Raw genomic sequence first — 15,752 nt, 5'->3', positions numbered from 1 at the left:
CCTACGAGTACTGCGGTGGCAGCAGTAGTCGTGACTTTCACGACTACCACAGTCAGGCCGGGTGTCCACGAGAAACAACGTCAAAGATGCCCATCATAGACTCCATATATGCCTTCGAATAATGTATTTCTTCTTGCAATTTGCCACCAATTTTCTAGTTGACTAGTGCATTTGCATATGCATCGAGAATTAATCGCCTCTGACTTTGGTCATTGGTATCGGTCGCTCCTCACATCTCCCTGCCCAAGTATCGTGCATCGCGTTTGAAAAGCAGCATGCCTCCCTGACTATGGTACCAGGTACACGTGTATCGCTCAATTTACAATCCACATGAGACACACTCTTACATATATCACACATGCGAGACTCCCGACTCCGTATACCTGATAACCCCATTCCAGTTCCCAGTGCCCAATTCCCGGTCCTGATCCCAATTCCAACAATGGCACCAAGAGATGCACGATTCGCCGCTCGAAGAGGCGGCATGAGCAATGCTAAGCCCCAGTACAGGGCACTGTGCTCGCCAGTCTCGTTATACATACACAGCCATCCCCAGCTGTCTCATCGAATCGAACGACCTGCTTGTCGCTCACTTAGTTTCGTCCGCGCAACTGCGTCGCCGTTGTTGGCTGCGTGTTGCATCCAGTGCAACGCAAGACATAGAGCTTGACTGCTATGCCGTGTCGCTCTTTCCCCTTTTTCTGTCCACATCATTTCACTCTTGAAGATATCCGATCCAAGTGCTAATGGCATACTAATGACGGGCGTGCTCTCAGGATGTGTCAGATACAAGCTTGCCAGTTCTCGTTGTGCGATAGCGTTCCCTTCCCGTGCCGCAATCATCCAGTACTCCGCTGCTTTGGCGATCGATACCTCTTTCTCTCTGTCCCCACTGTTCTGTCTCTTGGTCGAGTCTTTCACCACGATGCGATCCGCCACATCGACCATTCCACGACAGACCTCGTCTTTCCACGCCAACGTTGCCAGTCCAACATGCAGGAATGCTCGCCCCGTTTCAGTATTGTCTAGTGTATGCGAAGACACAAACGCTGAGATATATTGTAGATCTCGAAATATAGTCCTGGGGCACAAGACAAAGAGAAGTCGCTTCAAAAGTTGGACGGTATCGGACTCCTCAGTGTTATCAGGGCCGGCGTCAAGCAGTCTCGTTCGATTTTCCTTCGTGTATATGCGCTCCATATTTGCGGTTAGGAGGCTGGGATTGAGACTGCGACGACGTGTTGTTTCTCCTCGCTCTGCATCAGTGCCTGACCTTGCCATCAGCGATTTCCGAAGGAGCAACGAGAGGTGTCTGAAATCCCCAATTGCTTTCAATTTCAAATTAGGATCCACGTGCTGACTGACTCGAGCCAGTATGTCTTCAAATGCCCTCCGAAATGTAAATTTGCTCGGGTCTCCATCCTCGGTGGGATCATTCAAGACTGTCTCAATCGTATCAAGAACACTCGCACGTGTAATTATGGGGGAGGCATCAGCGGCCGCTCCGGAACTTTGACTTCTTTTTCTTGCGTGTCCGGGATTTCTGCCCTGCAGATGATTGGCATTAATTGAAGTTTCGGACTCGGCCATGAGGCGAGCCATCAATGCTCTCTGCCGAAGTCGATCACTGACACTCTGTGTAGCCCTCACCGTGCTCATCCACGTGTCTGTCTCGCTTCCAAGGCTCCAAACGAGACAGCCAAGGTCCGACAGCAACATACACGTTAGTCCCTGTTGAAGGTTTTCGAGAAAGCGCGCCTTTTCCGCACTGTGATCCATTGGACGACCCAGATTAGTTCCTTCGAAGGTTGATGCAGGGCGCGATCGAGAGGAGATCGAAGTTGCTGATCGCGGGTTTGATTGCGGAGGCGTAAAAATGGTGTTTCCGGTGTCAAGCGTGGTGACTGTGGGTGCACGTCCTGGTGAACTGATCAACGAGGCCAGATCGCTCCCTGCTCGGCTTGACGATTGGCTGTAGAATGATGATCGAAACCCAAGGAGTCCAAATCGATTCGGGAAAGGACTAGATGAGAGGGGCTCGCTCATGACACTGGGAGCTCTCGTACTTGGTTGAGCGCTATACACTGCACTCGCCTGTTCATCATAGAGTACTTTCTCGCGTGCGAAAAGTTCACTTGACCAAAGAACGGGGCTGTCGCTCATTGTTTCACCCACAAGCTTTTTGGTGGCGAGCTTGACCTCCATGCAAAACCGGTGGATTCTCTCCTCACCTTTGCAGAAATTGTCTACCCTTTTGAGCCATTTCCTCGTCATGTCAATCTGTGGGTCTGATAGTTTTCTTGGGCCACCATATTCTTTTGGTGCTTTGAGAATAGTCATTGTGTCGATTCGTGGCTGATCAAAGAACGACGATGTTGAAGTGCCAGATGTACTCGGGCGGCTGGACCCTGATGCTTCTCTCCCATCTTGGACAAATTCCGGAGACCAGGGAGTCGAGGATGCCATATTGTTTAAAGCTGTCGAGATATTCTTGGCCCCTTCGTATTCAATTGATATCACAACATTCATGGCGTACCATACCTTGAGTCGAAGCTTTTCCACTGCAGTCATCAATCTTGTCAATCTAGCTCTAGCTGCAGTAAATGAAGACTCCAAGTCAGCGACCTGCTCTTCGAGCTGGGTAATACCATCTGAGATTCCATGGTCAGAGTCCCTCAAGGCTGCAATGATAGGTGCAAGGACTTTTGTGTCGTCTCCAGTCAGAAAAGTAACAGGATACTGTAGTCGCAGGAATTCGTGGGCCGTGTGCCAATACAGGGCTGCGACACTGTCGGTCTGGACTTGGGCAATAATTCTTTCCTTGGTGAACATTTCAGACAGAGACTGTCCCATTCTGATCGTGGGTGTGCCTGGATGTTGTTGATCGGAAGTGGACAATCCCTCCACTAAATGTACGGCCGCGTCCTGGGCTGTATCAAGGTTTTTGACAAGATGTGTGGTCTTTTGGTGCGTGCTGTGCAGATCTGGAAGCTCTTGAAGCTGTCCTGTCGCCGAAACTATCAGTGTTGCCCAGTGTTCTTGGCATGGGTGGACATTTTTGGATGAGTGTCCTGGCTCAATCGTAGCGAGAACAGCCTGACGGAGCTTATCAAATCGGCCACTGGTACGAGAGATTGGATATTGCATGCTAAAAGCGGAATGTGATGAGCTCATGAAGGAATCCCAGGTACTGGAGGTGTGGATAAATTGCGGGCTGAGGCTGTCCAAAATATGCGTGATATCTGCTGCGCATATGGACACGTATGATGGAGAATAGAGTGTGCCCCGAGGCTGTGATGGGCTGCTAGCATCGTACGGATCGAAATACTGGCCGTACGGTTGGACTTGGTCGATAAGCAGATCTACATAGCAATGAACCGCTGGGTCAACTGGTTGAGATCGTCTGTAGCGATTGTCAGAGGCTCCTAAATATCATGATGGGTGCATTGGCTTACACTGAACTATAGACATCACCTGCACGGCTAGAGGTACGATCGTAGAGGTGATGCAGGAGCAAGCCTCGTTTTTTGTCGCTAATGTGGAATTGGAGAAGCATTCCCTCGTCCTTTTCTGCAATCAGCCGTGAAAAGGGTGTATGCACCAGGAAACGGTCTTACCTCTGGAAACTCTAGGGCGATTCGCAAGAAATCTCTCATAAACCACTTGAAAATGAAGTCACCCCTGAATTTCAATTGATCTTCCACGGATGGAAGCTTGGCCATTATCGCACGACTGAGATGGAGGGCGCCCGGAGGAATGCCATCGTCACAAGCTAGCAATTGTAGAAGATCCTTAACCGCCTCATTGAAGAACTCTTGGGCTTGTGGTGTACCGAATGCATCGAAGTTGCCAACAAATTCGAATTGAGATGCTGAAGCGGAAGTCTCTGGACGATCCAAAAGAAACGCTCCCTCCTGTAAAATCTTCATCAAAAACAACTCCAACCGATCCTTAATTTGCCACTGATATAGAGAAGCAAAGGCAAACAGTACATGGCCAATGATCTCATCGTACGCTGGTTCGGACTCCATCATCAGACTGGCACAAATGGAAGACCATGTTGATATCCGCAACCGACTTTCATGACTTCTGAGATCATCAGATGTGCCGTAGACGTTGTGAAGAAGGAACGAAAGGGGATTGGATCTCTCGAAGGACGAGGCATACTCTTCAAGCTCTTTTGAGTAGGCTTTGATTCGCTTTCTCTGAGAATTTCGCCCTCGGTTCTGCGAAAGCGACGACAGGACAGAATCAGATAGTTTTGAGAACCTAGGGAAAGTTGACAGTGCAGAGATCTGAGCGGCAGACATGGCCTTGAACTTCTCGACCAGAAAACTTGGTTTGGCCCTCAAGGTATGGATCAAATCAAGACAATCGGCTCGGATGGCGGGTTGTAGCTGGTTAAGAAAAGACTCATTGTCGGCCGATTTCGATGAAGGTTGCACATCCAAAGCCTGAATTTCGTGGGACCATTGAGACAGACACAGGTCAATCAAGTCCTGCATATGCTGATGTACTCGGGAGAAGCCAGCAGCATCGCCTTGCGTTGATATCTGCACTAGTCCTACATGCACCCATGACCCCACGCGGTGCAAGCGGGCAGATAGTGCCACTGCATTCTGAAGATGCCTCTTCCTACTTGATAGTATTCGCTTTCGATGTTCGTGGTGTCGACGCAGTCGCAACTGTGCAGCGAACTCCTCGAAATGAACGCGCATATGTGCGAACGGTAGCTCTCGAATCGGTTCATCGAAGGGAATATTCAAATTGTCCGCTCTGTGCTCTAGCTGCTGCGAAAGCCTAGACCCTAAGTTCCTGCGTTGCCGATCTGTTAAGTGGTTTGAAAAGGGAGCATAGTGGTGCGAGGCATCGCCGACGGAAGAAATGGCCTGCAGAGGAGGTTGTGGAGGCTGTGAGACTCTTTCTAAAGATCCAGGGCCTGACATAGGTTCTGCATTGTCCTTCGCATCGTGTTCGGGCCAGGTCGGATGAGAGGGAAAGGACGCTGCTGCTAATCAGAGATGAACGAGAAGGGAAGAAGCTGAGTGGGGTATTGCAGTTGAGGGCCGACGTACCTTGACCATCCACGACGCCAATAGCCCCAATTAATTGTGTCATACGCTGGCCAGGTCCATTCCAAGGAGAAATCGTTGTCGATTCATAGACTGCCAGAGTGGTGTTGAAAGAAAGTGAGGCGAGAGACAGGGTTGTTCACATTGGCGCCTGTATAAGCTCGGGCACTGGAGCACGGCGCAGTCCCGAAATGTAGGAGGAGCAACGGCGGCGTTTGGGTGCTAGCAAGTTCCAAGAGTCAGATATCAGGGACGAGGAGTCGATGGTTGAGGGTCGAAGATTGAGAGCGGGAATGCTCTATGGGATGCAGGAGGTCGGTCGCAGGAGCAGGTATTGATCCTGATCCAGCGCAGGTGAGGTTGTTGCTGATGTCGTGGCGGGTAATGCCTTTCGTCGCCGTAGAGGTAGTGAATAGCGGAGTCGGCAGGGGCAAGACTCAAACAGTCAAGCGCAAGCCGAAGAGCGAGGAGACAAGCAGTGGGCACTAAGCAGTTGTTCTGGATCTCTGGAAAACCGGTGACAATCGATAAGTAGGTGAGCCACCGCAAGTCGCTGGGCTGGTGGTAGGGGGAGTCACCGAAAATCACCAGATCCAGAATGCGGGGGAGTTGGAAGCGGAAGAAGGCGTTCGATGTTCCAACTTCAACCTTCATTCGAGGACCGGAGACCGACTAGCTATTAGCTATATTGTGGCAATGCAGCTCACAGCATCGAGGAGAGGGGATGTTTCATTCAGTTGCGGCTGCACCCTCGACAATGTTTAGGTGTGGCTTGGGTTCGTCGACTGGGACTGTGAAACGCCTTCATCACGGGGCGCGTAAAGGGAAAATAAAAGATGAAGCAAATGGAGTCTTCCTTTTTCTACACTAGACGGGGCCAGGTCAACTAACCACCTTAAACCCTAGGTATTGGCACTGGGACTTGTACTGCTATGGATGCGGATGCTGCTGCTGCTGCTGCTGCTGCTATTAGAAAGGGTAGGTAACGGCAGACAGCGGGTGGTGGAAGGGGTGGAAGGGGTGGAACACAGAGAAAGCACAGCACATCGATGACTTGCAGGCTCCCTGACGGCTGCTGCCAACGAATGCATATACAGCTGCATTAGTCGAGGCTAATCCAGGCCGAAGGGCCCTTTGACATAAGCTCAGCCTGCCCGACAGCCACTCACTGCGTGCGAGAGGCGGTGTCAAGCCGCAATTTCTCAGTCCACGAAGTGCCAGCGCCCGCCAATCCTCTGCGGTTGCTGTGAGAGAAATGGCGGTGCCATTGCATTTCGATCTGTGGTCGTTGTCCACGGCTTTCAGTCCCCAGGTCATCCAGATGGGTGGCGACAGCAGCATCGGCCGCCGTGGGTGGTACAGCAGCGCCAGCAAATCGTGTGTTGCGTTGTGCTTGCTTGACTTGTCTCCTGGAATGCTCACCTGCCATATCAAGTCTCCGCGCGCGGTTTGAGAAGGACGCGGTCGACGGGGTTGGCCACTTCGCCGCTGAAACGCCTCTCATTTCTACCTGAGGGAGGAAGGCATTAGACGCGTCTGGTGTGCAAACGCGGAAATGACTGGCTGAACGGTGGACTGGCTGGAAAAGGGCATTTCTGCCCCTCTGCCCCTCTACCACTCTGCCACTCTGCCTCGCCCTCTGTACCGACTACTGGGAACTTGGTCGAAAACAGCCATCGATCACAATTAGAGGATCATCTGCTACCCAGGGGTCCTATCCAATCGCACTCTATATTGTCTTTCCCTCGACCTTCGCAAGTAGCGCTGCAGGACTATGCAGGACATGCATCTTGGTTGGTACTCCATGGGCCTCGGAGAAGAGGCCACGTCAAGCCTTGGAACCAGAAAAAGACTGGTGCGGAGATGCGTAGACGATTGCTCAAGTGCTAAACGATCTCCAAAGTCGACAATCATCGAACCATGTGTCGCTTGCAACCTCACCGACACGCCACCCTTTGTATCGCTGCATCTCCTTGGGCCCACGACACGCGGGTGATGCGTTGGCACTGCATCAGACTTCCGAGAACCCTGGTTCCGCTCACGACCACATTCTGAAACATGCCTGTGCAGCAAACTGTCGTGCAGGTACCGATATCTCATAGTCCAACTACGAGTAATGCTACTCGATCGCCACCGAGGCCAGTTGTTTAGTTCAGCTGGTCCAATTATTGAATGCGTATGGGGCAACAAACTGCTCCCTTCTTTCTGCGAAATCCTATAAGCGCTGAACTTCCCACTGACTCACCATTGTCTCCCGTTCCGCACCCAGCTGTTCGGGCCGCATGTTGCTTTTGGCCTCCTTGAGCTCATCTTGAGGGAAAGCTAGGAGGTAAGGAGAAATCAGGAGCTGACAGCTGGACAAAACCAAGTGGCGCGCACGAGATGAGCATTCACTGGTCGCCTGTTACCATCGCCCTGGCTCTCTGATGAAGCCTGTTCGCGATGCCAATGGGCAATAGTTGATATGAGCCAAGCCTTCCTTCAGCCGACGACAGCACTCGTCGAATATAGGCACGTCCTTTGTTCACAACATACAACTCCCACACGGCTCCTGGTATTTTCTTGACAACAGCTGGCCATACCCCGGGTGCTTGCAACTTGATTGATCCCCCAGAGCAAACCTCTTCAGTGACAGTTTTGAAGTTGGTGAAATTCTCGCTCAGCCACAGCACCGTCCACTAGATCACAGGAAACGGACAGGGAAGGGAACAACGTGTCATCCCACGAGTCCTTGTACCGTTGCTTGACTTTCGCTTAACATATTGAAATTTCTTAATAGGGTGTTATGTATCACATCGCTGGTTCGCTCCTTTTATCCTCGCTGTGGATGAAGTTAAGTGGAGCATTCGAAGCCGACGATGTCGTGGCTGCGCACAACCAAAGCGACACCAGCATGACAGGTTGATCCGTCGGTCGAATTTGATGGTGATCCCAGTGGTTCAGAGGCAAGGTTGCACCCATTTATCAGAGACATATATTTGTGTTCTCAATCTTGTCTCTGTACATGGAGTACAGGGGCTCAGCATTGAAACATCGGTCGTCCCAAAGCTACATATTTCCCCCGGAGGCTAACGGTGGACCAAGCTTCACCTAGGCTCATCGAACCTGCGCGACGAACCTTACGTATCGTTAACAATAACGGAATTGCCTCGATTTATTCCCGATGTCGCAATTATTCCGGGTTTTCCATGCTGGAAAACAAGGTTGAGCTAATTGACAGCTGCTTGGTTTAAAATTTTAATGGCAGGCTGAGTACGAAGTACTCTGTGCTGAACTAAGACATGATCCGCTGGTCCAACTAAAGGGAGTGTCAGCTCCACGAGAAATGGAACGTTGACAGAAACACATGTGGCTCACCAGGAATTTATGCCAATGCAGTGGCGCGTCAAGCGTTCTGTCCTTTTGCCCAGGACCTCATACTGACCTAGGTAGATATCCATAGAATATTCTAATCAGTAATGAAGCGTGGTTTGAAGATTGATCCCACGTGAAGATGAGGAACTTCCGTCCTGATGCCAACACTTGACGACGACGAGAAGTCAAATTACATTGTGACATGACATCACTTCTCCATAGCTGTCTGTCCGGAAGCATCTCTCAAGGAGACTTCCATTTTGACATTTCGGTCGCTCAAGAGCCAGAAGATTCTGCTTCGATTACAGGGCCTGAACCTTGTTACGGAGCAGAATTTGTTGGTGCCGAAAGTCAGATGACGTTCGGGTTTGCTGGCGGGCTGGGGCCAGACGGGAATTCTTGAAGAGATGGGATTTCGTACTCGTACAGCATGGTGGGCTGGTGGGCTCTCAATGTGGATGACAAGGTCTAGGTTTGGTGGACAGAATGCTCCAAAGATGAAACGAGATGACGCACGCACAAGCCTTGCGGAACCACTTTGGTTAGATCGAGCACTATGGCAAATACACGTATTCCGTAGTTAGTTTCAATTGGATCCATCGTTTTCATCGGTTGAGCATTGCCTCTGCTAGCTGTTGGATCTTCACATGAGTATTGAGGATTGTCGAGGTATCTAGGGTCGGGATTTGTCCAAGGATTTGCCAGTCTGAGTCGATCCCTGGGGAAATGTACAGTTAGAGGTAGCAAGGCTCCACAATCATGCGATGATTGCAGGTCACCACTTACCAGCAGCGGTTGTGGTGGGATTGTGACTATCTGGGAGTAATGTAGCCCTAGTTTCATGACTCCGTACTTGGAAGGGACTTTTTAGCAATGCCAAAGATCTTGAGACACTGAAGTAATGCTCGTATATACTCCCCAGTAGGAGTAGCCAAGAGCTGGCGCGAAAGCGAGGACAGGCGCATAACGAGTCCCGTATTGAGCAGGCCGAGCCAAGGTTTCATCTCAGGTCTCGTGTGTGAGCTTGCCCATGGAGGTGGATGTGAGGAAGGCGGAGGCGACGGCAGGCGTTGTTACAGGTTCAGCTGCCCTTGACAAGAGAGGTACTGTCCGGAGTTGTCGGCAAACACGAAGTCCCCACCCACGAGTATTACTCGAAAGTCAAAGGCCTCATCTACTTAAGCTAGGTAGCCCTAGAACCCCGAGCGAGTATGTAGTGACGAGAGTTTTGATAGTTCTTTGGTGCCCGGGCTCAGGACCCAGGGGTGCCCGATTGGGGTGCGCGATGGGGATAAATGCGGCACTTGCTCAACCACTCGGGGAGTCGGGGCACCCAACCCTCTTGGCCCCGGGAGTCCAGTACCTGTTTTTAGCTTTAAAACATGCCCTTCAGGATCTCGTCAAGGGAGCAAGACAGCGCATTGGGGCCTTAGCCGATGGCGGAGATTCCTTTTCTTACTTGCGTTCATCCACCCCCGTCTCGGACTCCTCGGGTCTCCTTCTTCCCAATATGGGCACCCACGGTCCTCTACATCAGTACCTACCTTACCCGCTAGGTATTCTAACCTATGTACTCCGTACTCTGTACCTTGTAAGGCAATCGAACGAACGAATCCAACTGACGATACATAATCCCGAACCAAGTGATCGATTCTTCCTCGTAGTACCTGGGTAGCTAGTGGTAACTAATGTACCTAGGTACCTAACTACCTATATTTAATTAGTTTGTACTCCGAAGGAATGACTCTAAACCTAACACCGCAGACCCGTCCCCAGATCCCTGGCCAGCTCAGCTCGCGAAACTCCAGAAGTCGAAGCCTGAAGGTGACCGCGGCCAGGGCCAGAAGGAGTTTGTGACCTTCTTTGAAATTCAAACCCCAAACCCTTGCAAATTGGACCTTCGAACAGCAAGGCATCTCTTCTCTTATCCAGCCGTTTTCCCCGCCCGGACGCTTTTCCGCCTGGCATTTTCGTCATTGGCCTGCAAATTCACGACTGAAGACTCAAGAGTCGCACTCAGCTCTGGTCCGGGCTTGGGAGGGGCTGTACATACGTTGCAACTGGAGATACGAACGAACATACCAACACTGGCATCCGGCTGAACAGCTCGATTTCCTAATATTTTTCAATACTCCCTCTCGCTCCCTCGCTCCCTCGCTCGCTGCCTCAGTCAGCTGTCCCAACTCTCCCTTTTCTAATTCTCAGCTAATACTACCTCTCTCCATCGTCTCCAACATCGCAGGAGATCGACCTCCCTCAATCTCGACATCGACAATCTTCGTCATTAATTGACTAGAACAGCCCATTAGCGTTGGGGTTTCCCTCACAGCCTGAGCCGCTAGGCTAGTGTGAACCGAACAAAACCAACCTGCACTCCGCTCAGGCAAAGCCTGCCTCATTCGATCGTCTTTCTTGTCTACATCCTCTCCTCTCGACCCTCAACTCCTAACTCCAACTCTAATTTCTCAACCCTTAACCAGCTCGGTCCTCTGACTACAACCTCATCCACTTGCACCCTCTTCGATGAGTGTGTTGGCAGTGACTGGGACCTCTATCCCAGATCCCACGGTATCATACGACTACTCACGCTCTGCTCGCGTCCCCACCACTCCGATACCCGCGGGCGTCTTCACTCGACCAGAACGAAAATCAACTTATGCCGTGCAAACAACAGTTGGGTCAATACCGCCGCCCCAATCTATAAGCAATCACCACCACTCGAGAACCATCTCCTCCACCATCCTCCCTCCTCCCTTTCAGAGTCCAGCCTCCTCACCCTCAAATCATTCCAAAAATCGACCACCTTATATTCCTTCCAATTCACACTCGCGCCAATCCTCAACTACCAACACCATGAGCGTACATCGACAGGGAACGTCTGCTTCGTCGACAAGCGTCCCCCGACGGTCAACATCAGGTCGATCAATAGCCACCAACAGTCCCACTTCCTATGTCGCCTTAATGCGACGGCAGAAAGCAACTGTCTGGTGCGACCGATCTCAAAACATCGATCCTCGATTAGCGGCTGCCCAGAAAGCCGCCAGACATCGGGCCGCTCTCGAAGTTGCAGGTGTGGCCTCCGCTGGACGGACAAACACAATTAACTCTGGTGGGGTCGTGGGGAAAATCAGACACGGCGGCGTACCCAAAGCTCCATATGTACCGGCCAACCTGAATGGTGCTACCGTTCCTCTGCGTTTGAGTGCGAACGAGATGATTGGGGACGAAGACGGAGGCTTAAGTCTAGGCGAGAACAGTATGGTACATGGTCGCAGTGGAAGTGGCCGAAGCAGCACAAATAGCGCAAAATATCGCAGTGGATATCCCAGGCCGGAAGGTGGACGATTTAGCACGACAAGCACACCTCCAAGTGGAGAAGGCTCACCCAGTCAGAGCATCCCCGAGCAGCCCGAAACGAGAAACGCTACAGCCAGTGGGAAGAAAGAGTACTTTATTAATAACGAGGACGGAGATGCCACGCCGGCAGAGAGTGAGGACTCTTTCGGGGAGTTGAAAGACATGACCGGCCCAAGTGCTGTACAACAAGCGCTGGCCCAAGCCAAGAAAAACGACGATTTACGACGAAGGGGAAGCGTGGATGAACGAGCGATGAGTATGGGCTCTGGGGTACGATTGTTTGTGGCCAACCCGGATTTGGACAATGATTGATGCTGGACCACCGATCACGTCACCTATTTTTCTTTCCTGCGGGCGTTCACCAGTAATGGATCATCCTTCTATGGTCGGTGAAGCAATTGAGACAAACGATGCATGATCTCATACGGCGTTATATAGGGGATGATCACCATTCATCCTGCACAAAGGGCAAGGGCGGAATGGATGGAACTATGCACGCTCTGGGCGTCAATGACGGCAATTTTCATGGGAGCGAGCTTGAGTTCTTAAATAGCATGACCATAGCCATGGCCAGTATGACATGGTCACCTGGGCCATTCTAAGCCGAGCACCTATACCGGGGTACTTGGTAATGGATAATACACACACCATCTGCCGAGTTGAGGCCAAGATGCTCATCGATCAACGTCAATTTCCCTTTCATATCGCCCAGTTTCCAGGTGTTCATTGAATGTCTAACCGAGCCCACGCATTCCGTAGAGACTGCAGCTACCGTCAGGCTTGGGCGAAGAGGTCGACTGCATTTCTCTTTGCGAGGCCCTTGTCGATTCGTCGAACCGATGGTCCTAACCCATGTTTATCGGATTGACATGGACTTCGTATGGCACACTCGTAGAGAAGTTGGTTTAGCTTGGGAAACGAGGCAGGCTTGTATGACGCAGCCAGCAGGGGGCTCGTTGACCGCTTTGGGCCTTCGGGTCGATCAGGGAATGCCCCCAGGCGAAACTGCTGGTGCTGGTCCCTGGTCGACTCACTTGCGGCCAGGCTAAGAAAATACACTAATTCGTCGTTTATCCTAGCCTGGTCGTTGCTCCGTCCTTGTACAGTAGTACAATGTCTCCAGGCACAGCACGTTTTTGACAAACTTGTTTGAGTTGCGCGAGGAGATATATACACAAGGATGTCCCCGGATTTAGCTAGGGTATATCGATCACGGGCCAAGGTAAACAGCACTCCGTACCTCGTACTAGACCTCACGATATGTCAGAGGTGGGCAATCTGATTGCTCCTCGTAGAGCTTCCATAATATAGCGGCGTTGTCATTCCATTTATCATCGACAATCGTCAAACTCGGCAGTCAGCGGATGGAGGAGTGAAGCTTCTCCCTCTTACAAGCACATATGAACGGGTACAGCTTACGTACGACAGACATTAGAGCCTTTGGAAGACCCGTGAAATGGAGGACCTGAAGCTATCCCATGGGGATTCCTGTACGAGCTCACTTTACTCCGTACCTAGCAACTGCTCGTATTTACCTCGTACTCTTACCGAGTGTGAATACAGGAGCTGTGAGCCTGTAAACAGATGGATCTCCCCCACACCTACTTGAGGTAAACGACCCACACAGAGTCCGGCTCTCCGCCCCAATGCAGATCACACTTATCTGCAACCTCTAGTCTTGACGATTGGTATTGTAAGAGTGCTATTTGTACAAGATGCTGGAGCGCATGGCGCAAGCACCACCAGTGTGACGCGTTAGTTCGGTAGCGATGCAGGATACCTCATATGAGGCTGGAGGATTGATCGGGTTGAACCTGACCGCCTTTTGTCTCAATTCAGGGCATCCTGTGAGGTGGGTGCTAGAAGCCATCGATGCAGCATGCTTGCATGGTTTCAGAGTGTCGTGACTGGTGTGACTATGTAAGTTCTAATCAGGCAAACTGTTCAAGCCCTCCTAAACATCTCAAAGGCATTGAGATCCTAGAGCGATGCGCTGTCACGCAGGATGCGCTTGTGTCTGAACTCAATCCGCCATAGGAGACATCAGCATCCCATTGGAGATGGTTATGCTCGAGGAACCCTTAAAGAAATGCCTACGAAGTACGGAGCCCGCGGGACGTAGTACTTCTAAGCTACCTAGGTACATACTCCGTACTATCAATTCTATCGGCACCCCAAGGCTTCAGCGGCACCGAAGGAGTCATGAATTGAAGCAAGAGTAGGAATTCCCCCAGGCGCTCTTACCCTTAGCTCTAAGTCCCGAGTCCACGCCTAATGTTCATCGCACCTACCTCTTGGATGTGCTGTACGTAGCTCAGATCTCACACGTGATTGTGCTTGTCAGGAAGGGGCTCAGCCTGGTTGGCTCCGAGTCGTCCCTGACCCCCCAATTATTGTTTGTTGGAAGGTTCCTGCCTTCTCCAAGCCTTCGGCCTCCCACTGTAAACTTCACCTCCAATATCTAACCTCGGCCATCGGTCACTGGCTTCGGCTCATTACTGTTTTGCCGATTGCACTTCGGCGAGAGCTTTTACAACATTTGATGGATATGAAGGTAGGTTGTGCTTGGTGATGTTCGTCAATCGTGCCAATTTTACACGTTCACAACTTGAATATTGCCCCAACCCAAGTACTTCTACACACAATCATGTCTACAAACCCACCGCTCTCAGGCATTCGGGTGTTGGAACTTGCCGGTTTGGCTCCAGGTAAACACAATACCATCGCACCGCGTCGTGGAATCAGCGATGATCTAACAGAAACCGAGACAGGCCCCTTCTGCGGCCAGTTGCTTTCTAGCTACGGCGCTGGCGTACTTCGCATCGACCGTCCAGCCGCTCCCAACGCTCTACCCTCCAACGACCTTCTCACCTCACGTAAATCTTCAGTAGCCCTTGATTTGAAGAATCCTTCGTCCATTGCTATCCTCCTCACCCTCGTCGAAAAGGCCGATGTCCTGATTGACCCATTCAGACCTGGCGTCCTTGAAAAAATTGGCCTTGATCCGGAAAAGGTCCTCTTAAAGAAAAATCCTCGCCTCATTATCGTCCGATTGACTGGGTTCAGGCGAGATGGAAAGTACTCAGCAATGGCTGGTCATGATATCAACTACCTCGCAGTATCCGGTGTGCTGTCGATGTTAGGCGCCAGAAACACTCCTCCCCTGCCGCCCGCGAATATTCTTGCCGATTTTGCCGGTGGTGGTCATGTTGCGTTCACTGGTGTCCTCCTGGCTCTGATCCACCGTTCCGTCTCCGGAAAAGGTCAAGTGGTCAATTCCAATATGGTTGATGGCGTCAGCTACTTGGGAACGTTCCCCCGTTTGCTGACCAAACACCCCATGTGGAACGGTGAGCGGGGCACCAATACTCTTGATGGTGGGTGTCCTTATTATGGCACCTACGAGACCAAAGACGCTGGGAAATACATGTCGGTCGGCGCGCTTGAGCCGCAGTTCTACACGGAATTGCTGAAAGGCCTAGGGTTTAAGCCTGAGGAGGTCCTCTCTGGAAAAGATCTCCGGAGAGATGACCCAAGAGCGTGGCCCTACATGCGGGAACTGTTCACACAGAGATTCAAGACCAAGACACGAAAAGAGTGGGAGGCGATTTTTGACGGCACGGATGCTTGCGCTGCCCCAGTGCTTGAACACAAGGAAATGGAAGCAGCAAACTTTGACCTACGCCCCATCGTGGAATTAACTGCGTCTCCTGCGTTGCCGGTTGATATTCCATGGCAAGGCAAAGCCCTCGCAGCTGGTGCAGGTGGAGAGGAGAGTTTAAGGAATTGGCTCGGGTGGAAAAAGGGGCGGGACTATGATGTCCAGGGTGGACAAGTGCAATTTTTGGTCAAGAAAGACAAGAGTAAACTATAATGGTGTTTGCCTCTTAAACAACCGACCGGATAATGGACACATGAAATGCCTGCCTGGCAAAAGAACCAGCAATTGGATCATTACGCCTGCTTAGC

At 51.3% G+C, this 15,752-nt stretch overlaps 3 protein-coding genes across 3 annotated transcripts; 2 read left to right on the top strand and 1 right to left on the bottom strand.

Annotated features, from left to right (window-relative positions):
* Positions 1-561: 561 nt before the first annotated feature.
* Positions 562-4,718, bottom strand: A1O9_09705 (uncharacterized protein; the record flags this gene model as incomplete). Its single annotated transcript, XM_013401674.1, has 3 exons — positions 562-3,403; positions 3,456-3,565; positions 3,618-4,718. The coding sequence occupies 3 exons, from the start codon at positions 4,716-4,718 to the stop codon at positions 562-564; spliced, it is 4,053 nt and encodes a 1,350-aa protein (XP_013257128.1).
* A 6,561-nt stretch (positions 4,719-11,279) lies between these two features.
* Positions 11,280-12,095, top strand: A1O9_09704 (uncharacterized protein; the record flags this gene model as incomplete). The annotated part of the gene is made up of 1 exon (XM_013401673.1): positions 11,280-12,095. One exon carries the CDS (start codon positions 11,280-11,282, stop codon positions 12,093-12,095), a length of 816 nt encoding a protein of 271 aa, XP_013257127.1.
* Positions 12,096-14,430: 2,335 nt separating this feature from the next.
* On the top strand, positions 14,431-15,657 carry A1O9_09703 (alpha-methylacyl-CoA racemase; the record flags this gene model as incomplete). Its single annotated transcript, XM_013401672.1, has 2 exons — positions 14,431-14,491; positions 14,555-15,657. 2 exons carry the CDS (start codon positions 14,431-14,433, stop codon positions 15,655-15,657), a joined length of 1,164 nt encoding a protein of 387 aa, XP_013257126.1.
* Positions 15,658-15,752: the final 95 nt, after the last annotated feature.

This window comes from Exophiala aquamarina (assembly GCF_000709125.1).
Source record: "Exophiala aquamarina CBS 119918 chromosome Unknown aczIA-supercont1.10, whole genome shotgun sequence".
NCBI classification, from domain to species: domain Eukaryota; kingdom Fungi; phylum Ascomycota; class Eurotiomycetes; order Chaetothyriales; family Herpotrichiellaceae; genus Exophiala; species Exophiala aquamarina.
Note: the sequence above shows the minus strand (reverse complement) of the source record. Positions and strands in the feature narration are given on the sequence as shown.